Source organism: Microtus oregoni, unplaced genomic scaffold (assembly GCF_018167655.1).
Source record: "Microtus oregoni isolate MIOR12 unplaced genomic scaffold, Mior012 000029F_ref0000214, whole genome shotgun sequence".
Taxonomy (NCBI): Eukaryota; Metazoa; Chordata; class Mammalia; order Rodentia; family Cricetidae; genus Microtus; species Microtus oregoni.
This window is the reverse complement of record NW_024543088.1, coordinates 6,081,438-6,107,689: the sequence shown is the minus strand read 5'-3', so window position 1 is coordinate 6,107,689 and position 26,252 is coordinate 6,081,438. Positions and strand designations below refer to the sequence as shown.

The 26,252-nt window shown below is 39.0% G+C and overlaps 1 protein-coding gene and 1 pseudogene across 1 annotated transcript; one reads left to right on the top strand and one right to left on the bottom strand.

Moving 5' to 3' along the window:
- The window catches only part of LOC121464640, a 267,159-nt pseudogene that overhangs the window by 86,289 nt on the left and 154,618 nt on the right, over window positions 1–26,252 (bottom strand).
- LOC121464904 (cytochrome P450 3A11) lies at window positions 411–24,718 on the top strand. Its single transcript, XM_041678010.1, has 13 exons — window positions 411–569; window positions 1,500–1,593; window positions 3,822–3,874; window positions 10,601–10,700; window positions 11,193–11,306; window positions 11,395–11,483; window positions 11,777–11,925; window positions 15,323–15,450; window positions 16,336–16,405; window positions 18,386–18,546; window positions 19,993–20,219; window positions 21,680–21,842; window positions 24,284–24,718. The coding sequence occupies exons 1-13, from the start codon at window positions 496–498 to the stop codon at window positions 24,377–24,379; spliced, it is 1,518 nt and encodes a 505-aa protein (XP_041533944.1). The 5' UTR covers window positions 411–495; the 3' UTR covers window positions 24,380–24,718.

The window sequence follows — 26,252 nt, the reverse complement described above, 5'->3', positions numbered from 1 at the left end:
TTTCTGGTTTTTGTTAGGTTTTGTTTTGCTGAGTTGAATTGTGAAAAAGGATGAAGTATCTTTCAGAGAGGCACCAAGACACTTTGTAAAGATCTGCATGCAGAATGCACAATGTTGGCTTTACTTCATGTATTTTTGAATGAAGTCAGTGGTGGTGCGGGGGCATTTCATGCAAATAAATTTATTTAATTTTTGATGAAGAGATAGAACCTTTGGTCTCCTGAAATGACAACATTGTTTATTGATTCTGCACAGAATGTTAACTCACTGGAGGTCAAAATAGTCATGATCCATCAAGGATAAGAGGATACCAAAGTTCAGGTGATGCAGAGGTGAGCCATCTACTGGCTGTAGCCCTGAACCCACCCATCTTTCCAACGTATAAACACCACAAGCTCTGCACCCTTCAGCATCATTGGTGGAAGGGAAGCCCTGCAAAAGGTAACACACAGCTGGAAGGAGAACACAGAGGGGAACATTGCTGACAGGCAGGCAATGATGGACCTGACTTCAGCTCTCTCGCTGGAAACCTGGGCCCTTTTAGCTATCACCCTGGTGCTGCTATACAGGTGAGGAACCACCAAAGTTTCTCTTCCATCATTTCCTTGGAATTAGGGTTGTATTCAGACCTCTATTCTGGTATTGACTGCAAGGTCAAAAGTGACATAGGCAGCAGGGGCTGGAGAGATGGTTCAGAGGTTAAGAGCATTGACTACGCTTCTGGAGGACCCAGGTTTGAATTCTGCCAACACATGTGGCTCACAATCATCAATTATCTGTAACTAGAGTTCCAGGGAATCTGATGCCCTCCACAGGCACTAGAATACAATTTTAAAAATGGATAGCCGAAGTTGAAATTAACACCTATAAAAAACATTTTTAAATTACATATTTTTATATTTGGGCTAGCAGAAGCACATGAGATAGGTTTGGGGGGGGGAATCAGAAAAAAACTTTGGAAAGTCAGTTTTCTCCTATCACATAGGATCCTGAAGTTCAAACTCAGATTATCAACATTGACAGTCAGTGCCTTTACCTGTGCAGTTATCTTGAAGGCCCAAAATAAAATGACAACTAAATTCATTTTGCTTTTTTCTTTGGTGGAATGAGGAATTAAACCAGAGCCTATATGTGCTAGGCAAGCACTCTACTACTGAGCCATATCTCCAAGGACACTAGCTCTTGAAGTTCACATTGATGTTAAATAGATCTGCTGGGCACACACACTCACTTTCAAATCCCTCTTGCTGAGCTGAGGGGGTTTTCTGAAAGGATTTACTTTTGGTATGACCTGATTGACTTTCAGGTTACCCCTAAATCCACCAGAACTCAGTAGAAATAGATGTACACAATGGACTGCCGTGCACACTGGACCCCTCACCCTTTTTCTAAGCTCTCTGGCAACCAATTTTTTGGTATGTTTCATGGTATGACTTTGATCACGTTAATCTCCGCTCTTCTGTATGTGTGGTCACAAGGCTTTCTGTTTCACTTTTCAGATTTGGGACCCGTAAACATGATGTTTTTAAGAAACAGGGAATTCCTGGACCCAAACCTCTGCCATTTTTAGGAACTCTGCTGAATTACTACAAGGTGAGTGCTTGTTGCAAGGAGGGCTGGCTTGTTTGTCCCAGCTGCCCAGCTAGCTTAGCCCCAAAATAACCACATAGAAATTGTATTCATTAAAACACTGCTTGGCCCATTAGCTGTAACTTCTTATTGGCTAATTCTTAAATCTTAATTTAGCCCATTTCTATTAATCTGTGTATTGCCACATGGCAGTGGCTTACCGAGTAAAATACTCAACGTCTGCCTCTGGTGGATCCATGGCATCTCTCCCTCCACCTTCCTCCTCCCAGCATTCTGCCTAGCTTTCCCCACCTACCAAAGTTCTGCCCTATCAACAGGCCAATGCAGTTTCTTTATTCATTAACCAAGAAAAGCAACACACAGACATAAGGACCTCCTACACCAAATGTTGATTCTTGAGAGCCAATAATTGTTTAGTTACATCAAATGCTGTTTGGAAGGTAACTCTGAGACTTCAGGCCCTCATACTGTGTGTTCTCATGATACTAGAAGCTGTCCAGTGGTTCTTTGGGGCTCTGTTGCCAACTTAAAGCTATAAAATAGTTGCGTCTATGCTTTTATAGTGTGTGTGTGTGTGTGTGTGTGTGTGTGTGTGCTGTGCTGTGCATGTATTTGCATGTGTATGAGTGCCCATATGTGTGAAGGTGCATATGCAGGATATGTGTATGCATGTAGAGGGCAGAGGTTGCTATTGGGTGTCTTATTGATTGCTCTTCACTTTATACTTTGAGGCAGGGTCTCTCAGTTGAACCCAGCTGTCTCTGACTTGACTAGTCTAGCTGGCCAGCTTGCTGCCGAGATCCTTTGTCTCTGCCTCCTGCAAGTGTGTCTGAGCTTGCTCCAGCATAAACCAGCTGGGGGTACACTGGAACAGGGCACTGAGACTGAGGAAATGTTAGATTAAGAGAAATGATGACAGAAATGTAGGATAGACTGGGAGAACTGAAGGTTGATACCAAACAGCCCCAAATTTATTTCTCAGCCAGCATATATATTAATTACAGGTAAAAGGCAGAACAAAGGGCAGTAGAGGCAGCTAACCACCTCCCTGCACTGTCCTTGGAAAGAAACTAAAGCAGGTGTATTATCTCAATACAAGAATACAGTTAGTAGCAAACAGCTCCCAGTCATGAAGAAGGAGTGCCTCAGGCTGTCATACATCAGCCCTAGTCTAATTAGATCGTGTGTTCTTTCATCTGAGCAAAAAAATACTCTTTCTCATGGGCTTAATCACACGTGGTAGCTCACGTATGATTCAATTTCCATCTGGAGTCATGTTTGACTTAGAGAAATAATTTGAGTTCAGTATTGCCTTCTCTGCTTTCTCCAAATATCCTTGGGGACTGTGAGAAAGTTCTGATCAAGCCCATGAGAAAGAGCAAAACCACTGGGTAAAGGATGATTTAACAAAATAGAAATTCAGCAATGAGCATGTCATGTGCCACACTTAAGTCTAGGCGGATCATTTGTGACAAACCTGCTTTGGCCCATGTTCCATCCACAATATACATTCCCAAGCTCACATCTAGAGGGCAAGTGGCAAAACTTGCAAGGGGTCTGCTCAAGTTTTCATCCTAGAGTTTCTATGCTTACCTTGAACACTCTTTAAAACAATTTTATCATCATCACTATTATTATTATTATTATTATTATTATTATTATTATTATTATTATTTGTGTGTGGTGTGTATCTGATGATGTTCACAAGTACATGTCTAAGAATTTGCATGCAGAATCCACAGGAAGGGGTCAGGTGTCCTACCCTATCACACTACTTTCTCCCACTGAGCCATCTTGCTGGTGCCACTAAACATTACTAAGGACTCTTCTCTTGCTGGTGCCACTAAACATTACTAAGGACTCTTCTCTGTCAGAAACAGCAAACCTCATTTCATGGGATTTGAGGGTTTGGTGACCTGGATGCAGAAGGGTTGGTATGTAGTGATGAGGCAAGCAGGCCTGCTTTTCATCCCGTCTGGCTCCCGCATGGCTAGCTTTATACAGGGAAAGATTCAGCATGTCTGACCTGGCGGCTGGCTCCATGGCAGCTGCCTCACTTCCCTTCTTCCCAGCATTCTGTTCTGTCTACTCCACCCACCTATGTTCTGACCTATCAAAGGGCCAAGGCAGTTTCTTTATTAACCAATGAAAGTAACACATAGACAGATGGCCATCCTCTATCATTGGTACATACAGGACAGTAATGGATTTCATGCTATTTCTTTTTTCAGGGTTTATGGAAATTTGATAGCGAGTGCTACAAAAAGTATGGAAAAATGTGGGGGTGAGTATTCTGTAAAGTCCCATGGAGTTGACTCTTTTCAGGAGGATGTACTCTACTTGTTCAGGACAGTGCCAGCCAAGAATTGTAGTAATGACCTCTCTGTTGTAAAGGTGATACCATGTGTCATGAAGTGCCATGGTTCACAGGTCTAATTATCATAAAAACATTGCATACTGTGGTTTTTTGACAGGCTTTGATGTTCCATGGACTCTGGACCTAGTGTTTTTGTTGTTTTGTTTTGTTTTTGAGATAGTGTTTCTCTGGGTAATAGTCTTGGTTGTCCCAGAACTCACTCTGTAGACCAGACTGACCTTGAACTCAGTTATCCACCTGCTGTCATACATCTCCTGAGTTCTGCCTCCTGAGTTCTGGAACTACAGATGTCCACCCCCACCCCCACTCTCCCTGCCAAGACCTTGGATAGAAGCATATATCGTTGTGTTCTGTCTTATTGAACTGACTTTGGAGATCCAATTTAATAACCGAAGGGTTTTTCCTTGGATCTATGTCCTTAATGGTTCTGTAAAGAAGCTGAGCCAGCAGCAATAACTGTTCCCTGTCATTGATGTGGAGTTTGGTTAGAGCTTTGGAGTAGGTGTCATCTAATACTATGAGAAAGGAACAAGTAGGAGAAGGCTCTGTTTCTTCCTGCCTCTTCATCTCTTCTCATTCATCCTTAGAAACCACAGACAATAACAGGAATCTGCTGAGTTGACAAAGTTCTTAAAGACCATGTCATTCAATGCCAACAGCAGACTTTGCTTTTTGTCCAGTGGCTCCCAGCATGTGAAGGCCTCTGTGCAATATTATTGCTTGTCAGCACTTGATAGTGTCCTTTCAACTTTTCAGTGACCTAATATCTGTTTTATTTGTTTATCCATTTATTAGTATTTATTTATTTGGGATAGGAACTCTTTATGTAGCCCTAACTGTCCCAGAACTACACATGCACATCAGCCTTGCCTTGAAATCAGAGATTTGTTTGATTCAGACTTCCAAATGCTGGGATAAAAGGCATTGCCACAATGCCTGGCTCTAATATTGTTTTCTAATTAATTTTGTTATATGATATTGTAACGTAAGTACTTTATATTAATTTTATTGATCATTTTTCTCTGCTCCCTCCCTGCTTCTCCCTTCCCCTTCAACCCTCTCCCATGGCCTCTATGCTCCAAATTTACTCAGGAGATTTTGTCTTTTTCTACTTACCATGTAGATTAGATCCATGTATGTCTCTCTCAGGGTCCTCATTGTTGTCTAAATTCTCTGGGATTGTAATTTTGTAGGCTGGTTTTCTTTGCTTTATGTTTTTAAATGACTGATGAATGAGTAATATGATAATTGTCTTTCTGGGTCTGGGATACCTCATCCAATATGATGTTTTCTAGCTCCATCCATTTGCCTGCAAATTTCAAGATGTCATTATTATTTTCTGCTGTGTAGTACTCCATTGTGTAAATGTACCATATTTTCCTTATCCATGCTAAGTCAAGAGGCATTTGGGTTGTTTCCAGGTTCTGGCTATGACAAACAATGCTTCTATGAACATAGTTGAGCACATGTCCTCATTGTATGATTGAGCATCTTTTGGGTATATATCCAAAAGTTGTATTGCTGGGTCTTGAGATAGATTGTTTCCTAATTTTTTGAGAAATTGCCATACTGATATCCAAAGGAGCTGTACCAGCTTGTACTCCCACCAGCAATGCAGGAGTATTCCTTTTACCCCACAATCTCTTCAGCATAAGTTGTCATCAGTATTTTTGATCTTGACCATTCTTACAGGTATAAGATGGAATCTCAGAGTTGTTTTGATTTTTATTTATCTGATGACTAAGGATGTTGAACATTTCCTTAAGTGTCTTTCAACAATATTAGGTCTATACTCCATTTTGATGGATTATTTGTTCTTTTGATGACCAATTTCTTAAGTTCTTTCCATATGAAGTTGGGTACCATTATTTTGAGGTCTGTGAAGAATTTTGCTGGCATTTTGATGGGCATTGCATTGAATCTGTAGATTGCTTTTGGTAAAAGTTCCATTTTTACTATGTTAATTTTACCTACCTAAGAACATGGAGATCTTTCAACTTTCTGATGTCTTCATCGATTTCTATATTCAAAGATTGAAAGTTCTTGTCATACAAGTCTTCCACTTGTTTGGTTATAGCTCCTCCAAGATATTTTATGCTCTTTGTGGGTATTTCTCTGATTTCTTCCTCAGGCCATTTATCATCTGTGTATAGGAGTTTTCAGGTATTCTGTTACCTCACTAGTGTGGAATTTTTTCCAGCTTCTTTATGTAGGCATTTAGTGCTATGAACTTTCTTCTTAACACTGCTTTCATTGTGTCCCATAAATTTGTTGTATGGTCCTTTTTATTAAATTTTAGAAAGTCTTTAATTTCTCCCTTTATTTCTTCCTTGACCCATTGACGTTTCAGGTGATCATTATTTAATTTCCATGTGTTTGTGAGCTTTCTGATATTAGTATCACTGTTGAATTTTAATTTTAAGCCCTGGTGATCTGATAAAATACATTGGGTTATTCCAATGTTTTTTGTTTTTGTTGAGGTTTGTTTTGTTACCGAGTATATGGTCAATTTTTTAAAAGGTTCCATGAGTTGCTGAGAAGAAGGAATATTCTTTTATGATAGGATGAATGTTCTATAGGTGTCTGTTAAGTCCATTTGAGTCGTAATACCTATAGATTCCCTTATTTCTGTGTTAATTTTTTGTCAGACTGACCTGCCTGTCCAGTGGTGAGATTGGAGTGTCCCACTATTTGTGTGTGGGGTTTAATGTATGATTTAATCTTTAGATGTGTTTTTTAACATATGAGGGTGCCCTTGTATTGGGGGCATTATTGAGATTTCCTCTTGATGGATTTTTCCTGTAAATAATAAGAAATATCCTTCTTTGTTTCTTTTGATTTTAATTTGAAGCCTATTTAGTTAGATATTAAGATACCTACACCAGCTTGTTTCTTAAGTCCATTTGATTGGAAATTTTTTTTCCCAACCCTTTACTCTGAGACAAGTCTGTCTTTGAAGTTGAGGTATGTTTCTATTACGCAGCAGAAGGATGGATTCTGTTTTTGTATCCAATCTGTTAACCTGTGTTTTTTATAGGTGAGTTGAGTGCATTTATATTAAAGGATATTAATGACCTGTGATTGCTATCTCCTGTTAATTTAGTTTTCATTGTTGCTGATGTTAATTTGTATGTTTTTCCCTTCTTTGGGATTTGCTGCTGTGAGATCATCAGTTGTCTGTGATTTTGTTGATGTAGCCAACTTCCTTGGATTAGAGTTTTTCTTCTAGTACTTTGTGTATGGCTGGGTTTGTGGCTATGTATTGGTTAAATCTGGTTTTGTCATGGAATATCATGTTTTGTCCTCTTATGGTGATTGAAAGTTTTGCTGGGTATAGTAGTCTGGAATGGGATCCATAGTCTTTTAATGCTTGCATAACACTTGACCAGGCTTTCATTGTTTCCATTGAGAAATCAGGTGCAATTTTGATAGGTCTGCCTTTATATGTTACTTGGCCTTTTTCCTTTGCAGCTCTTAATATTCTTTTTTACTCTGTATGTTTAGTGTTTTGATTATTATGTGGCAAGGGGACTGCTTATGTTTTTTGATCCAGTCTATTTGGTGTTCTCTAAGTTTCTTGTATCTTTATAGACTTATCTTTCTTTAGGTTGGAAAGTTTTCTTCTATGATTTTGTTAAATATATTTTGTGTGCTTTTGAGTTGAACTTCTCCTTCTTCTGTCCCTATTATTCTTATGTTTGGTCTTTTCATCATGTTCCATATTTCCTGAATATTTTGTGTTAGCTTTTGTTGGATTATAGTTTTCTTTAAGTGATGAATCTATTTCTTTTATTGTATCTTCAGCACTTGAGATTCTCTCTTCCGTCTCTTGGATTCTGCTTGCATTTGTGGTTCCTGATCATTTTCTCATGATTTCTGTTTCTATAATTTCCTCCACTTGTGTTTTCTTTATTCCTTCTATTTCAGTTTTTGGGTCTCAAATGGTTTTTTTCATATGTTTGATTGCTTTTTCTTGGTTTTCTTTAAGGGGTTTATTGATGCCTCCTTATTTTTTGTTTGTCTTTTCCTCCATTTTTTGAGGGAATTTTTTTGTTTCCTCTTTAAGGGCCTCAAACATTATCCTATAGTTATTTTTAGGTCATTTACTTCTGCTTCATCTATATTTGGTTGTTCAAGTCTTGCTGTTGTAGGGCCACTAGATTTTACTGGTGTCATGTTGTTCTTTGTGGTGTTGCCTATGTTCTTACCTTTTCCACTCATCTTTTCCTCTAATTGGTGTGGTTGGGACTCTCTGTGACTCCGGTGATCAGTCTTTCAGATGCCAATGGATCCAAGGCTCAGATGGTTGCTCCTTGTGGTGTAGTCAGTACCACAGTTTCAGTCACTCCATTTGTCACTCTATGTTCCTGGAGTAACTCAGCACTCCCAGGGTTTGCCCTGCTTTTGTGGAGTTTGCTGTCTCAGGCCTTCTCCATCCGAGGTCACTGGCTCAATCCTGTTTTTGCAAGTGTCCTTGATCTGAATCTTCTTCTGCTCCTGTGGAGTTTGCTGTCTCAGGTCTGCTCCAGCCTAGGTCACTGGCTCAATCCAGTTTCCCCCTAATATTGTTTTTATTTGAAACATTTTTCTTACATTTTTTTGTTTTGTGTGTGTGTGTGTGTGTGTGTGTGTGTGTGTGTGTGTATACCAGTGAATTTAACTAGACTGACTTACAGAAACATGAGTGAGCGAGAGGTTATTTACAGGAGTGTGAGCAACACAACAGTTATTCACCACTGACATAGACTTCTTTCCAACTATTTTCCTTTTGATTTTTTTATTATACTTGTTTACTTATCACAAAGGGACATGTGTTCCATGGTGAACATATAAAGGTCAGACAATAACTTTGGCAGTCAGTTCTCTCACTCCACCTTGTAGATCCCAGGCACTGAGTTGGTTTTCTTTGGGCCATTTTGCTTTCCTATCCCAGGAACTAGCTGTGCGTAAATACTCACGCAGTCTCAGGACCTTGAGCCTCCCACTGGAATGTTGACAATCAAATCACCCACAGGGATTGCTGAGGTAGTCCTAGCTGCGTGAGTTCCAGAATATGAAAGCATTTTGCAGGTCTCTTCTCCACCACCTGACTTTCATGTTCTTTCTGAGCTTTATAGAAGTTGGTACTGGTGCCTCATATAAATTGTGTATTTTCATTTGTGTTTTTCTTCTCAATGTATCAAAACCAGGGCCTGGTATACTCTAGGCTGTCCTTAGGCAGTCCTTCTACCACAAAGCTACATCTCAAGCCAAGATGTTGAAATATTTATTATTTTAAAAATTTTTTAATTTAATATTAAAGGGTTTATTTTCATTTTCAATTCTTTAATATTGATACTGTTTATTTTAACATTTATTATTAATTTTACTTGAATATTTTATTTATTTCTTTTAATTTTATTTTATGTTATATTCATTAGTGTTTTGCCTGCATGTATATCTATGTGAGGGTGTCAGCGTACCTGGAATTGGAGTTACAGTCAGGTGTGAACTGCCATGTGAGTGCAGAGAATTGAACCTGAGTCCTCTGGAAGAGCTGCTAGTGCTCTTAACCACTGAGCCATCTCTCCAACACCAATATTTTATTTTTAAACCTCTATTTATATTAGTTTTAATTACATATATAGCATTTGTGTTTGTGTTTCTGCACATTGAGCGCTGATGAGCATGGGGATCGGAGGCTTTGGGTCCTTCTGGAGCTGTAGCTATAATTGGTTGTGAGCCATCCTACATGGGTGCTAAGAGCCAAACTCGGGTCCTCTGCAAAAACAATATGTGTTCTTAACTGTGGTGCCATCTCATCAGTCTCTTGCAATATTTTAAGTAAGCAAAAATCACAAAAATGGTCTCAGCAGCTCTCACACATAGACATCTAGATTTGAAAATTCCATTTGTTATTTCTAATTATGATGTCTCTAGGAACTGATGATGGGTTTTTGTATTGTGCAGGACATTCACTGGAGTTTAATTTTAGGCTCCTTGGCAGCAGGCAAAGCTTCTCTATTCATAAACCTATTTACTGATTGTACACAAAGGTAGTATTTGGAATATAATACGTTCCTCATATTAAAGCCCCTGTAATATATTCTATATGTTCTCTGAAAGAAATCATTACACCCCTGCAATTTCAGTCCTTATTGTACACTGTTTGCACTACCTAATAACTCAAGGTCTCCAAGCAGGCCTGGATAGTATTGTGATTATAGTCATGTAACAGATTAAAGAAAACAAACAAAACTTCAGAAAAATCACTCTATAACTCATAGAAAATAATCACTGTTCTCTACTATGATATCTTCAAGGTCTTGGAACCTTCAATAAACAACTAATACATTCTCGCATTGCCCTACCTACAGTGAGAAACAACTTTTTCCTTCTAATGTTTACCCAAGATACAATGACTCTATTAGATTCCCACTATGAACTCTTTTGTCTTTAAGTGACTCATTGTTTATTGAATGTCCTCATCTGTCACTTTACAAAGGCTCCATGGATCTGTGGTCAGACTCCCTAAGTTGGACAGGGAACTCCTGCGACAACATGTTGTATAATCAGAGTGAAAGGAGTCAAAGTGTGGATTTGGGGTTCCCCCTTCGTAACCTGATGGGCTAATCAGCTGTTTTCCCCACACAGGTTGTTTGATGGTCAGACACCTGTGTTAGCTATCACGGACACAGAGATGATAAAGAATACACTAGTAAAGGAATGCTATTCTGTGTTCACAAACCGACGGGTAGGTAATGTTTTTAAATTTAAAAAATTTAAGGATTTATTTTTGTTATGTATTTATAACTATATATGTGTGTGTGTGATTGAATATGTATATTTATGAGTGAATGCTATATTGTGTAGGTTCCTATGGAGTCCAGAAAGGGGGATGAGTCCCCTGGAGCTGGTGTTCCAAGCAGTTGGAGGGGTCTGATATGTGTGACGTGAACTGGACCTCTCTCCTCCAGAAGATCAATAAGCACCCTAAACTGTTGAACCATCACCCAAGCCTCCCCATTTTAATAATTCAAAACAGTGTATTTTTCTTATTGAATTTATTTTGGCTGTTTATTTTGTTTTTTCAGAAACAGAGTTTCTCTGTGTAACCCTGACTGCCCTGGAATTCACACTGTAGACTAGGTGGTCCTTGAACTCACAGAAATCTGCCTGACTTTTGAAACCATGGAAAATTCTTGTCTTACAAAGAGCAAATATTTGTATTTTTTTTGGACTCTAGGATGTAGGACCAGTGGGTATGATGAGTAAAGCCATCTCCATATCTAAGGATGAGGAGTGGAAGAGAATTCGAGCCTTGCTGTCTCCCACCTTCACCAGTGGAAAACTCAAAGAGGTGACTAAAAGGACTATTAATTGAAATGTTTGTGTGACTTGAGTCTCCACACCTAACAACCATGGATGCCTCTGTGTTTTGTGCTTAGATGTTCCCCATCATTGAAGAGTACGGAGATATTTTGGTAAAATACTTGAGAAGAGAGGCAGAGAAAGGCAAGCCTCTCGACATGAAAAAGTGAGTAGTGGTACATCCACTGTGGTTCTGGGAGAGGAAGGGCAGCAGGGGCAGAAGGGTCATCCTGTGTGTCTCACATGTCCAGCTGCTCCTTCTTCCCTTTTAGACACTAGATGACAAATGTACAGTTGAGAAAGAAATGTGATAGTATCAAGGTCGCAAGGATAAAGGGTGGGTAGGAGGGGAAGGTGCTTCATCAATACTAAGGTGTTTTAGCCTATCTTGGCCAAGAATATGAATTATTTCAGGCTTCTTGCTGTATGTGTTAAATGTGTATGTCTTTATTTCATCAGAGTGTTAGGGGCCTACAGTATGGATGTCATCACGAGCGCAGCATTTGGTGTAAACGTCGATTCCCTCAACAACCCAAAGGACCCTTTCGTGGAAAAAACCAAGAACTTCATAAGATTTGATTTTTTTGATCCATTATTCTTGTCAGTAGGTATGTATGGTGGTTATTTTGCCTTTTGACCCACTGATCTTATGTGTGACCATGCTTGTCAGTTCTTTCTTCTCTTCTACACTTACTGAAAGTAACAACTTTATTGGTATGTCATTCACCTGACATGTAATTTACTATCTTGTTGGATTGTACTTATAGGCACTATCCAATAGGTTCAGTGCATTCATATACATGTAGTCCCTTCTTGTTTTCAATATTCATATTTCTTTTAGACAAGGTCTCACTATGTAGCTCTAACTGGCCTGGAAATTGCTTTGTAGATCAGGCTGGCCTTGAAGTCACAATGATCTCCCTACTTCTGCATCCTGAGTGCTGGAATTAAAGGTGTAAGCCACTATTCCTGGCTTTGATTTGGAATTCTTCTATTTTTCCTTTGATAGTGTCTTGATTATACCCACCCCTAACTCTCACCTCCCACTTGCCTTACATACCCTGATGGAGGAAGGTCATTGGTTAATTATAATAAAGAAACTGCTTGGCCCTCATAGGTTAAAACATAGGTGGGAGGAGGAAACAGAACAGAATGCTGGGAGGAAGAGGAAGTGAGCTCAGACGCTATGCTTCCCCTCTCTGAGCCAGACGCAATGAAGCAAGCCGCCAGGTCAGACATGCTGAATCTTTTCCCGGTAAGCGCAGCTAGTGGTGCTACACAGAATATTAGAAATGGGTTAGATCAATATGTAAGAGCTAGCCAATAAGAGGCTGGAACTAATGGGCCAAGCAGTGTTTAAAAGAATACAATTTGTGTGTTGTTATTTCGGGGCATAAGCTAGCCAGGCGACCAGGAGCTGGGGCGACAGGAATGCAACCCGCAGCTCCTACTACAATACCCTAAGGCATCTTTCACTCAACTTTGTCCCCCCAGAGAGTATAAAGAATGCTGCCTGCTAGGATGCTGACCAATATTATTGGCATTATCTCATGCAGATGGTCCGTTCAGGAGTGGGCCATGCCTCATCCTGGATATGGCATGTTGTATCACTACTCCCTGCCTCTTACTTTACTCCCACATCGACTTTCATGATGTTCCTTGAGCCTGTAATGGTAGGGGTGTTGATACAGATACTCCATGCAGGGTTCAGCACTCAACAATCACTTATTTCCAACACTTTGACCACTTAGGACTCTGTATTGACTGATGATCTACATGGCCAATTACCAATGTCAACTGCAGAGGACTCTGTTCTAGCCATGCTGCACATTTGCACCATTGTCCTTCAAGCAGCCTTGACCTTAGCAACCACCAATTCACTTTCTCTATATTTACATATTCTGAATATTTCCTACCAATGGGCTCATAGACTATGTCATCTCTGTGACAGGCCTCTGTCATTTAGCACATTATTAAAGGAAGTAAGCATTACTGTCTTCTGTGTCTATGAACAATTAATATTCCATTTTAGTTGTTCAACTGAAGTTAGTTTTACATGTTTGCTATGAATTTTGTTGCTATAAGAGTTTGCATACAAGGTTATATTTGATATTTGTTTTTTTTTTTTTGGTTTGGGGTTATATGTTCAGAATTTTTGTTCCTGAGTTACAAAGTAACCTCATTTAAACATATTAAACAATTGAGCATTTATTTTCCATAGTATCTATAGCATTTTCTATGTCTTCTAGAAATGCAGGAGAGTTCCAGATTCTCCATGTTTCGCCCAACACTTTGATCATTGCCACTTAGTGGATATGCTGCAGGCTGAACCTGTAGTTTTGATTAGAATTTACCTTGTCCTAATGCAATTAAAAAGCTAAGCTAGATGTATTAATGTCTGCTTTTAGATCATCTCTCTTACATAATAGAATTGTTTTAACATTTTTAAAAGATTTATTTATTTTTATTTTATGTGTCTGGATGTTTTTACCTGGACATATTGTATCACATAGATGAAGTGCCTGCTCAGGCCATAAAGGGCATGGTTCTGGGAATCAAACCTGGGTCCTCTGTAGACCACCAGTGCTACCTGTGGAGCCATCTCTCCAGTCCCTGTAGTATTTTTGTATATGTTCTGGTTGCAGTTAGCAGTGGTGCTTCGGTTAAAGGTTTAATACTTTCTCTGTCAATTACTTTTCCATCCACAGCTCATGTGCCCTTTTGCCTACATTCCACCCTTTCTTAACACCTAATATCATCCTCTCCTTGTCTCCTTTTGAGCGTTATCCCATATCCACACTTACACCTGTTCACATATTTGCATCTATTCATTATAGGCTAGACTCTGGACGTGAGGGAGATCATGTGATGTTTCTTTATTTCTGAATTTGAATCACCTGTCTTTGAACTTGGCTTTACAGGGTTCTGGGTACCAAATTCAGGTCTTGTGCATGCATGGCAAGTATTTTATCAATCAAACCACCTCTCCTGCCCTGGAGTTAGTTGTTATAAAATTGAATTTATTACTGTAAAGTTTGGTTATTTGAGATTTTATAAATGAAGGCTGTAAGCCTATGGATGGACTGTATTTGGACTGCCAGAACACAAATAATGAATGACACAGAAACCTTTTATTAATTATGAAAGCTTGGTCTTAGCTCAGACTTGTTCCCAACTAGTTCATTTTTGTTTCTTTGTTTTTCAAGTCAGGGTTTCTCGGTAGTTTTGGTTCCTGTCCTGGACCTGGCTCTTGTAGACCAGGCTGGCCTCAAACTCATAGAGATCTGCCAGCCTCTGCCTCCTGAGTGCTGGAATTAAAGGCCTGTGCTACCACCACCTGGCTTCCTCTAGCTCTTATAGCTTAAATTAACCTATTTCTATTAATCAATGTTCTACGTTTATTCCTTATGTACATCTGATACTCCATCCCTACTACCTCCCCCAATCTTTTGTTTTGTTTATATCACACCAGTTGAGAAACAAATGCTATCTTGGCTCTTCTTTCTTTACTATTTATTTATTTATTTATTTATTTATTTATTTATTTATTATTCACTGATTGATTGACTTACTAGTTTAAGAAGAAATTTATTGATATATTTGTGTGTGTTGCACACATGTGCTTTGGTGTTTTGTGGAATGTGCAGATTAGAGGACAACTCACAGTAGTTCGTTCTCTCCTTCCACAATGTCTGATTAAGTTTTCAAACGCAGGTTGTTAGGCTCTTCTGCAGGACCGTTTAGCTATTGAACTATGTCAATGGCCATGTCTATATTTTGAATCCGCACAAACTACAAGAGCAGAGTTAAATCCAATAGTCAGATTTGTTCCTTTGAGTACCCCAGAATGCAGAAAAAGTATTATGATGGTGATGCAGTGTGAGAAAGGTCACAGAGAGACTGGTTGTTTGAGACCCTGGTGACTTGTTCTTTGGATTGTTTGTGATTTCTCTAAATGAAACTTGTATCTCCACTAAAACTTATTTTTTTATCTTTCTTTTCCAGTCCTCTTTCCATTCCTCACTCCAATGTATGAGAGGTTAAATGTCTCCGTGTTCCCTAAGGATTCAATAGCATTTTTCAAAAACTTTGTGGAAAGAATGAAGGAAAATCGCCTAAATACTAAGCAGAAGGTGAATTTTTTCATGAGAGGTCCAGGGTTTGATAACATGTTGAGGTGTGAATATGTGAACTGTGTGTTTCCCTTCATCTATCACTAAAGGTAGATAAAGAAGACTAGGTTTAGAGAGAGAAAAAGAATATTTCTATTTCTGTGAGAGAGGTTAAAATTTTAAAAAATACTGAAAGTAAGTTAGGAATTAACTCTTAACAATCGAAATGAAACCAAGAGTACACTGTATAAGGATTGGGAAAAAATGGCAAGGGCAAAGACCTGTGCAACATCAAGACCACAAAATCTCCACTTTAGATGAGAGACGACCTCTCCAAGTTTCACTCCTTACTGAAGAAATATTGGCTGTTGATGACTGCAGAGGGAGGGTGTTGCCACCAGTCAGTTTCCCATGCACCAGCAGATAGTCCTACAGCCAAGTACTTATGGGCAGCATCATTTGAACTCAATGGATTATTAAAAAGAAGAGGTCATGAAGTCTGGAGGAAGAAATGTTACAAGGGATCTAGAAGGAATTGAATAGAGGAAATGGTGGAATGGGTATGACCATATCTCATTATATACATCTATGAAATTCTCTGAGGAAAGATAAAAGTGATTAAAATAAGGGAAATACTATTTTCACCTTCTTCAAAAAGATTTTCAAAAATCACTATTATTGTTTAAAATTATATCTGATGTAATTTATTGTAAAAGTGGTTGATAGAGTAGCTGGATTGCTTCCTGGCTTAGCCACTGGAGCTTTTGTTCTGTCATGGCTCAAGCAACCCTAGCCTTATTTGTGACTTTAAGGTAGCTACATTCTCAGAAAGGAGGTTAAGCTTCTACACTCCAGGTCCACCTCTGACCTCTGACCTATTTTTTTCAACTTTTCTTTTGCTTCCAGCACCGAGTGGATTTTCTTCAGCTGATGATGAACTCTCATAACAATTCCAAAGACAAAGAGTCTCATAAAGGTAACCAAGGTCTCCCTGGTCAATGAACAAGGAAGCCTGTGGGCAGTGGTCAGGTTGCTCAGAAAATATGTGGGAAGGTTGTTTAGCAGAAGAATAGTTCTGTCGGGTTACTGAAAGGACATGGCTATATCTACATGGAATTTTCTAGAAGCACATGGATACAGATTTGTTCCAAACATGAAGGGTAGCCGTGATGGAAGTCTTCAACGGTCTCTGTGTGTCACCTAGGTCTACACAGGTGCTATTTTTGTCTTTCCCAGCATACTAACTGGGAGCTATACCTAGACATTTGAGTCTAAACATCCAGTCAGGAGGCATGTACCCAAATGGTACTTATACTTTCTGGAGCCTTTTGTATACATGTGTTCTCTACATGAATCTCTGGTAAAAAATTTAAATAAGTGTTAAATAAGTGGAATCTTGGGAAAGCCTCCTTGTACAAATACACCGGTTCTCTTCATTCTTTTATACACTTAAAATTACTTTTATATTTTTATCTTCTTAAGGTAGCATATGCATGTGTGTGTATGAGTGTGTTCACATGTGTATACCTCTATGTGTGTATGGATTCCTGAGGAAGTCACCAAGTGTTTTCCTCAATCAAACTCTGCCTTTTTCCAGACAAAGTCTCTCATTAAACCTGTCTGGCAGCCAGCAGGTCCCTATGATCTAAGAGTTGGGGTTACATGGTTGTATTACCACACTTGATTTTTGACATGAGCACTGTGAAGATTCAAACTCAGATCCTCATGCTTGTGAAGCAAATTCTCTTACCCATTGAGTCATCTCTCGCGCCTCCCATTTATGTTTAAGTTTTAATTTAAAAGCATCATTACTATCATGGTTGCTAATTTATAGACTTTATTCTACATGTGTTTATCAGTAGCTAATGTAACGGGAGTCTTCCATTCTTACCTATTTCGTTATTTCTACAATTTATACAAATGTTTGTGTATAGCAATATGATCTTTTAGATCCCCAAATTTGCTTTTCAAAGTCATTATGTATTTTGTGTTTGAATTCTCTCCAGTTTATCTGCATGAAGCCCTTTCATATGATCAGCTAACTTCAAATTGATCTATCCTTTCTCCTCTTCCTTTTGAAACAGGGTCTCATTTAGCCCAGGCTGTCCTCACGTTCATGGTGTGGCTGAGGATGACCTTTTAACTTCTATACTATCATGATTAGTTTATTCAGTGATGGAGATTCAACCCATGACTTTATGCATGTCAGGTTAGCGCTCTACCTATGGAGCTACATATCCTCAGCCCTTCTGTTTTAATTTTGATTGCTAAAACAGATATTAATTTTTAAAATATCCACTGATTGTGGGTTTATAGTCCAGTTTCAATTTAGTAGCAAGTTATTTACACTAAATAGGAAAAACTTTACCAACAAAAGAGTCACAGCACTCATGGCAAAAGGTTTACAACTGCCTGTAACTCCAGCTCATGGGGTCCATAGCCATCTTCTGTTCTCCATGGGCACTTGTACACATGTGAGTTCACATACACAAATAAACAAAAATTACAAATCTTAAGCTCTAGCGGAGGACTGGAGTTCAGTACTCAGAACCTACCTCTAAAAGTTCACAACCTTCTAAAACTTTATCTCTAGGGGATCAAATACCCTCTTCTGGGTTCCACAGACACCCCTCCATACACAGAACCCATACACACACAAATACACATAAATAAAAAATAAAAATAAATCCTAAAAATAGTAAATTACGTGCCTTGAAGTTGTGCACTGATGGTGATGGTTTATGAAAATAGCATAAACCATGGGACATCCTGGCTGAAGCAATCTTTTCCTTCTCTGGCTGTCACATGGATGTCAGGGTGATAACGGTCCCAGAGTGACTGAGTGGCTTCTCCATATTTCTTTCTAGGGAAACAGGAACATCATTTGATTTCCCCCTCATCTTTTTTTATGTTGGTACACCCTACCCAACTTTCTGAAATGTTTTCTTACTTTCAGCTCTATCTGACATGGAGATGATGGCCCAGTCAGTTGTCTTTATTTTTGCTGGCTATGAAACCACCAGCAGCACCCTTGCCTTCACCCTGTATTCACTGGCCACTCACCCTGATATCCAGAAGAAACTTCAGGAGGAGATCGATGTGGCTCTGCCCAATAAGGTGAATAGTTAGTGGTTGGAATATGAGGAAAAAGAGATACCTTCTCATCAACTACAGTGGTGTGTGTGTGTGTGTGTGTGTGTGTGTGTGTGTGTGTGTGTGTGGAGAGGGAGGGTTATAGATCATAGACCTATACTGGGATTTTTCTAAATCACTCTCCACCATGTTTCTTGAGACAGGCTTTCAAACTGAACCTGGAGCTCATCAATTTGGCTATGCAGTCTGGCCAACGATCAACAGGCATGCCCTGTCTCTGCCCCACCCCTCTGCTAGAAATATAGATGTGAGCCACTATATCTGTCTTTATGAATGATGTGTATCTAAATTTAGGCTTGCAATTTACTAATTGGAATATCTTTAAGGCCCAAGTGATAGATATTCTAACCACTCTGGAAGAGGCTGGATGGGTGATTCAATGGTCAAGAGCACTGACTGTTATTTAAGAAGTTCCATTCAGGTTTGATTCCCAGTACCTAAATGGTAGCCCTCAAATATCTGTCATACCAGTCAGAAGGGATATGATGCCCTCTTCTGACTTCTGTGGGCACTGACTCATATGATGCACAAAAACATATGTAGGCTGATGACAACTTATGCTGGAGAAGTTGTAGCGTAAAGGGAACACTCCTGCATTGCTGGTGGGAATGCAAGCTGGCACAGCCCCTTTGAATGTCAGTGTGGCGATTTCTCAGAAAATTAGGAAACAACCTTCCTCAAGACACAGTAATACCACTTTTGGGTATATATCCAAAGGATGCTCAACCATGCCACAAGGACATGTGCTCAGCTGTGTTCATAGCAGCATTGTTTGTCATAGACAGAACCTGGAAACAACCTAAATGACCCTTAACCGAAGAATGGATAAGGAAAATATGGTACATTTAAACAATGGAGTACTACACAGCAGAAAAATAATGATATCTTAGATTTTGCAGGCAAATAGATGGAGCTAGAAAACATTATTTTGAGTGAGGTTACCCAGACCCAGAAAGACAATTATCACATGTACTCACTTATAAATGGCTTTTAAACATAAAGCAAAGAAAACCATCCCACAAATCACAATCCCAGAGAGCCTAGACAACAATGAGGACCCTAAGAGAGACATACATAGATCTAATCTATGTGGGTAGTAGGAAAAGACAAGATCTCCCGAGTAAATTTGGAGCATGGAGGCCTTGGGAGAAGGTTGAAGAGGAGGGGAGAGGCAGGAAGGGGAGCAGAGAAAAATTTAAAGCTCAATTAAAAAAGTAAAAAAAACATATGTAGGCAAAAACACCTATATTAAATTAAAACAATTTTAAAAACCCCTTTAAAATGTTGTAAGTACCTAGGACCTTTGCAATGCTGAGTTCAACTTTGGATCTACTGAGACCTCAACAATTTCATGCAGACGAATTTAAAGTTAATCTAAAATTCCAGCACAACCCTTTTTCTTTTTCCCAGGCACCTCCCAGTTACGATAAAGTGATGGAGATGGAGTACCTTGACATGGTGCTGAGTGAAACCCTTAGACTATACCCAATTGCTAACAGACTTGAGAGAGTCTGTAAACAAGATGTAGACATGGATGGTGTGTTTGTTCCCAAAGGCTCCGTAGTGATGGTACCACTTTATGCTCTTCACCATGACCCACAGTACTGGCCAGATCCCACGGAATTCCGCCCTGAAAGGTACTAGAATCCCAGGAGTGGATATCGATTCTGAACTATGCTGGGCGGTATATGGGTGTCTCTTATGGGAGGATGGTCTAAATGTGATTTTTACATCCATTTGTATTCTCTGAGGAGAATGACAGAGAAGGGGGAGAAAAAAGAGGAGAGGGAAAGAGACACAATAAGAAAAGATGAGAATTTAAATACAGAGTGTTTTTCTCATCTTTACTCAAATAACAAACGATCAACTAAAGTGTGAGGCAGGAACCCACTTTCCTTCAGTCTAACTGACATGTGCTTTTCAGAGATGCAACCCAGCATTATCATGAAGGAACTTTTGGAGTTCAGAGTTAAATCCCTCTGCTTTTCTTTTTATTCTTTGACAATTGCATGTGTGTATAATGTATTTTCATCATTTTCACCTCACATTGTCCTGTCTCTTCCCTCTTATACACATCTTGAATCCCTACATATCCCCATAAAGTCTTCCTTCTGTTTTCATGTCTTTCTGTTTTCTTGTGACTTGTGGGTTTAATTAGGGTTGCTTTGTAAGTGTAGGTATAGGAGTTATTTATTGGCAAATGGACAACTCACCAGTAGCTGCACAACTGAAGAGAGTATTCCCCAAACCCCAGGAATCATTAGTTGTCAGTAGCTCTTTAGGGAAATGGCACTTCAGGAACTCTTTCCCTCATCCATGATGGAATATATCAACATGGTCCAGCCTTGTGCAGGCAACCAGAGATGCTCGAAGTTCATGAGGAAAACAGCTGTGTCAGGTCCAGAATATAGTGGTTCACAGCACCCTTTTCATTCCCTGGCTCTTACATCATCCTGCCCCTCTTCTGAGATGTTCCCTGAGCCCCGGAGGGGATGATATAGATATTCCATTAAACACTGAGGACTACACAATCACTCATTCTCAGCAATTTGACCAGTTATGAGTCTCTGTATTAACCGGTTTCCACTGCACTCAGGAGAGTCTCTGACCAAGACTAAGAGCAGGACTAATTTGTGTGTATAAACATAAATATATAGAGAATGGTTTGATACCATGTACACTTAGTGAAACAACAGTAGTACATTCTCCCCTAGAGCCTAGGTCCTCACTAGCCTTTGGATTTTGATCCAGCACAGATTTACAGTACTCCCTCTATAAATGGAAAGTCCAATGCAATAAGATAATAGTTGGTTACCACTATCCCATAACACCACTATTGTATTACTGGACACATAGGTTGCTTTTTTCCCCTCAAACAGCATTTGTCTCATCTAGTATATGGAAAGTCTTATAGGACAAGGGGGACGAAAAGGACTTTTAGTGTACGATTCTCAGAGCCAAATACCTGGAAGCAGAAGTTCAATGAACCTTTCCCAAACTACCTGTATGTTACTGGTTAGATGTATAAAGGCAACTTCATGTATATAGTTCTTATGCTTTTATCCTTTGCTAACTTGTCATTACTGTGTGTCTCCAGGTTCAGCAAGGAGAACAAGGGCAGCATTGATCCTTATGTATACATGCCCTTCGGGAATGGACCCAGGAACTGCATTGGCATGAGGTTTGCTCTCATGAACATGAAACTTGCTCTCACTAAAGTCCTGCAAAATTTCTCCTTCCAGCCTTGTAAGGAAACACAGGTGAGGGGAAAAAACTATCTCTGTAAATAATGTTGTATGGGAGACATTTTTCAATCGAAACTTCTGTCTATAAAAACTAATCTGCTTGTTTGAGGTTTCCAAATTCATTTTATGGCCTAATGAGTTATTTGTGAAGAGCTAAGGGGCCATTGGTTCTTTGTCAGTATAGAGTACAACTGTAGCATTATGAAGAGTTAGTGCAGGCAGTATGACAGGGTTATGTGCATTCTATTTGATGTTCCAGTCATGTCCACTGGAGATTGGGTACGTCATGTGCCCTGAAGAGGTTCAGTGATCAGGTTTTCATGTTTGTTGGGTGGTGAACTCTTCTTCCAGAACTCTCAGAAGCCCTCCTCTGAGAGTCTTGTCAACTACTGGCTGTACATTAGAACCACCAAGGAGCTTTATAAATCCATATATGAGGTCTGAGATGTTTCTCAAATAGAAAAGTGCTTACCTCACTTGTACAAAGCCTTCTTCCCATCCCAAGAACCATGGCAGTAGCTCTGGTGAAGCATACTTGCAGTCCCTGTACTCAGGAAGTAGAGGAAATATGATCATAAATTCAAGTAATCCTTGGCCATAGAGTGAATTTGAAGCCAGAAAAAGCTACATGACACTTCATATCAATAGCAAAAACAGAAACTCATGATGTCTGGTTATTTCTGAAATCCTTAATTAATTTGTAGTTTTAAAAGATCGTCGTCTGATTTCCCATGTGATGCCAAGTGGGGAGTCATTATTTTAAAACACAATTGCTAGGGCTCAAGAGATGGCGTAGTGTTTAAGAGCACAAGTTTCTCTTAAAAAGGACCTGAATTTAGTCCTCAGCACCCATATGGTGCCTAACGACCATTTGTAACTCTTATGTCCTTCTCTGATTTCTGTTGAGACTGCACATATATACCTGCACATATATACACATATATACATATGTGCAGGTAAAACACTCCTATACATACAATAAAATAAGTAAATCTTTACAAAGCTGCTGCTTATGATGAATTCCAACCTTACGGGGCATCTTCATGGTTTTGCCTCACTTCTCAGGACCTCTGCTTCAGAAAACAAGTAGCTGTCATGTTTCCATAAATAGTGTATCCTTTATCCCCTACATACTGTGTTCTCATACTTCAAATTCTTTTTCATTCCCCAAATGAATCTTCCTCTTGGGTTTATGACCTCATTACTCTGCTTTTGTCTTCTGTAGGATGTATTTATCACCTATGCTAATACTTTGTCATTAAAGCCTTCAGTTTGATTGTGCTTTTTCTCTCAGGATTGAAGGATATCCCATACCTTTTCTATATCACCCATATCATTCCTTCCACAAACTCCAATGGCCCTTTGTGGAGAATTTGTGCATTGAAAGCCTTTGGTAAATGTTTTGAAGTAGAACCTACAATTATAATATTATTTCACAAAATTAAAAATAATTAAAAATTACAGATCACACTTGTGTATATATTTTATCTACATCTATTTTTTGCCTCCATGAAAAACACATGTATATTACTTAAAATTTTAAAAGAATAAGATGGAACATTTAGAGAAAGCATTTACATTTTCTGAACAACTCGTTCCTGTTTCATGCAAAGAGATGGCTAAAAATTTATGGTACTTGTGTGTTTAGAATGTGGCTTCTCTTTGACAAATAGTTTTATTGGATGAATAGAGGGATAGGAATATTTGTTCTTTTATTTCTGGTTCAAGGCACTCATGTAGATTTATCTACACATAATCTCACTTCTTTTACTACTTTCTCACTAAAATGTTTAAACCATAAGCATGAGCAGAGATTAAAACAGACAAAGCAAGGTTCAAGTTTTGAGAGCCAATGGCACACCTGTCAAGGGCAGATGCTCTGGCAAGCTCCAGTCATCTTAAATTTAACACCTCTCTATCTCCATGACTACTTTGTTCCCCTCCCTTCTCCTGTGACCAAAAGATTATTCCTCCATTCCCCTCCCTCACTGAATAGCATGATGCTAAACCATCACTGAAAATACTGTAGGACTCAGAATTCTTCATTCATCCCATCCTTGAAAGCCACAAATAGATGGCAAAAAGCAAGCAAATATCTGTCCTCCTAAAGACTTGTCCAGATTTAGCTCAACTGTGCTAGTGGCATATGATCTAGGCTATGAGGACTGTTCATAGAGGTGAAATGTATCCTCTCAGGGTTAATTTGCAAATGTCAACAAACCAAAAATAACTTTTCAGAACTTAAGAAAAACAATATGACATAGTAACTAAGAATCAGGCTCAAATATGTTATACTGGCTGGGCTTAGTGATGCTTGCGTTTAGTTCCAGCACTCAGGAGGCAGAAGCAGCTTAGATGTCCCTGCAAAGCATCACCATCCGGAGTGGTTTTTCCTTTTCTTTATGGGTTGTGGTTGGCTCACTCACTGATTCTCAATATTACTTGCACTGTTGCAGATTCCTTTGAAATTAAACAGAAAACCACTTCTTCAACCAGAAAAACCCATTGTTCTAAAGGTTATACCACGGGATGTGATCGTAACTGGAGCGTGACTTTCCCTCAAGGAGTCTGCAGAACATTGGAATATTTAATTTACTTCATGAATAAAACCCAGATGAAGATGAAGGTTAATCAACTGGACTTGGTGCATGCTTAAGGATTCAGTGCATCCATTGAGCTTTCTCATCGTCAATACACAGTACAATCTAATGTAAAGGAAACGACTAAGGCAGCTGAGAGAATGAGAAATTCATCTTTTCTTGTCTTCCTGAGGCCATCTCCATCTCCATCAGATTGTCTCCATCAATTTCTTTTGAGCTCTTTGGAGAGTAACCATGTCTCTGTAATTTGATCATTAAATTTTTAATTAAAATCTGAACAATTGTAACAGCTCAAGTTGTAAAATTGTTATCATATGTTTTGGCTCCTAATGTTGCACTGAAATGATACACTAATGTTACACTGAAAATATAAATTAACATCCCTTTTTAAAAACCCAATTTAAAAAAAAAGAAATGGGAAAAAAAACGTTATAACTGGCAGTCGGGCAATAGTGTACTCAAGTTATGGCCCCTCTGTGCTGAGCAACATTATTCAGGGCAGTTAAATTTCTAATTATTAAGACCATGTGACCGCTTGGAAAATGCTTTGTATAAAAAACATAAACTCTTAACTAGGAACCCAGGTCTACAAAGCTGACCTTTTATGGATTGCTGACACTGAAATTAATGAGATCTGTAAACCTAAGCTCTACAATCTTAAAAAACAAGTAGTTGATTCTCCACCTTCTTGATAATTGTCAATCAAAATAACCACAGTCATTAGAAAGGATATTGTCATCAAAACTCAGGTAGAAGAGTAGATCAAACACTTCTGGCATAAGAGAGACTGTTTACAAAACCCCTCATCATCCTTTCTCAGTCAAAGCAATAAAAGGCCCTATGAAAATTTGGCATGTTGACAATGGTCATTGCTAGCTTAATAATAAATATTAATGCTTGTTAACTATTTCTCAAGTCCATTATATTACTAAGTAAAGTAAATGCCTTTCATATCTTCATATATTATCTTTGTACAAATGAAATTAAAGTTTAAAAATCTCTTAAAGACCAAAAAACCAATTTAAATACATTTTATATGCTTTTAGAGCTTACAATGTATTTTGGTCATATTAATTCCTTTCCTCAAACTCCTCCCAGATCTTTCCCCATCTCCCTTCTACCCAGCTTTATATTGTTTCTCACTATTTAAAAACAAAACATACTGTGGATTCCAGTGCATGCTAGATAAAAATTCTTGAGTGTGAGGCTTGCCCTGGAGTGTGGTTGACAAACCCAGTGTCACCCCATTGAAGAAAACTGGCCTTCCTTCTCTCAGCAACTACCAGTTGACAATATCTGCTTGGTTATGGGTAGGACTCTCAGCTTCTCTGCACTAAGATTTTGTCTGGTTTGAGCTTTTTCACTTCGTGTGAATTCTGCCACAGTCTCTGGGAGTTCATATGTGCAGCTGCCATGCTGTGTCTGAAAATGCTGTTTCTTTGAAGTCATCCACTACCTCTGGCTCTTAGACTCTTTCTTCCTTTAATTCTATTTGGATCCCTGAGCCTTGAGGAGTGAGGTATGACATAGACATCCTGGGCAGAGCCGAGCATTTCAAAGTCTCTTCCTCGCTTCATGTAGACAAGTTGTAGGTTTTCTTGTTAGTTACAGTCTACCACAAGAAGATGCTTTTCTGGTGAGGGTTGGGTCATTAGGAATCTTTTTACTGATATATACATTCAACATATTACCAGTAGTAGGTATTCGCCTGGGACTCATGATTTATGTAGTCTCAGGTTCTTGATCTCATTGACCTCATTGTTGGGTATGGGTCCCATCTTATGGAGTGGACTTGACATTCCCATAACATTTGTGTCACAGTTGC

Excerpts from the sequence above, each read along its gene's own strand:
- LOC121464904 (XM_041678010.1), top strand. The coding sequence starts at position 496 with ATGATGGACCTGACTTCAGCTCTCTCGCTGGAAACCTGGGCCCTTTTA. Across the intron at positions 3,875-10,600 it reads AAGTATGGAAAAATGTGGGG|GTTGTTTGATGGTCAGACAC; the intron begins GTGAGTATTCTG and ends TTCCCCACACAG. Across the intron at positions 21,843-24,283 it reads AGCCTTGTAAGGAAACACAG|ATTCCTTTGAAATTAAACAG; the intron begins GTGAGGGGAAAA and ends GCACTGTTGCAG.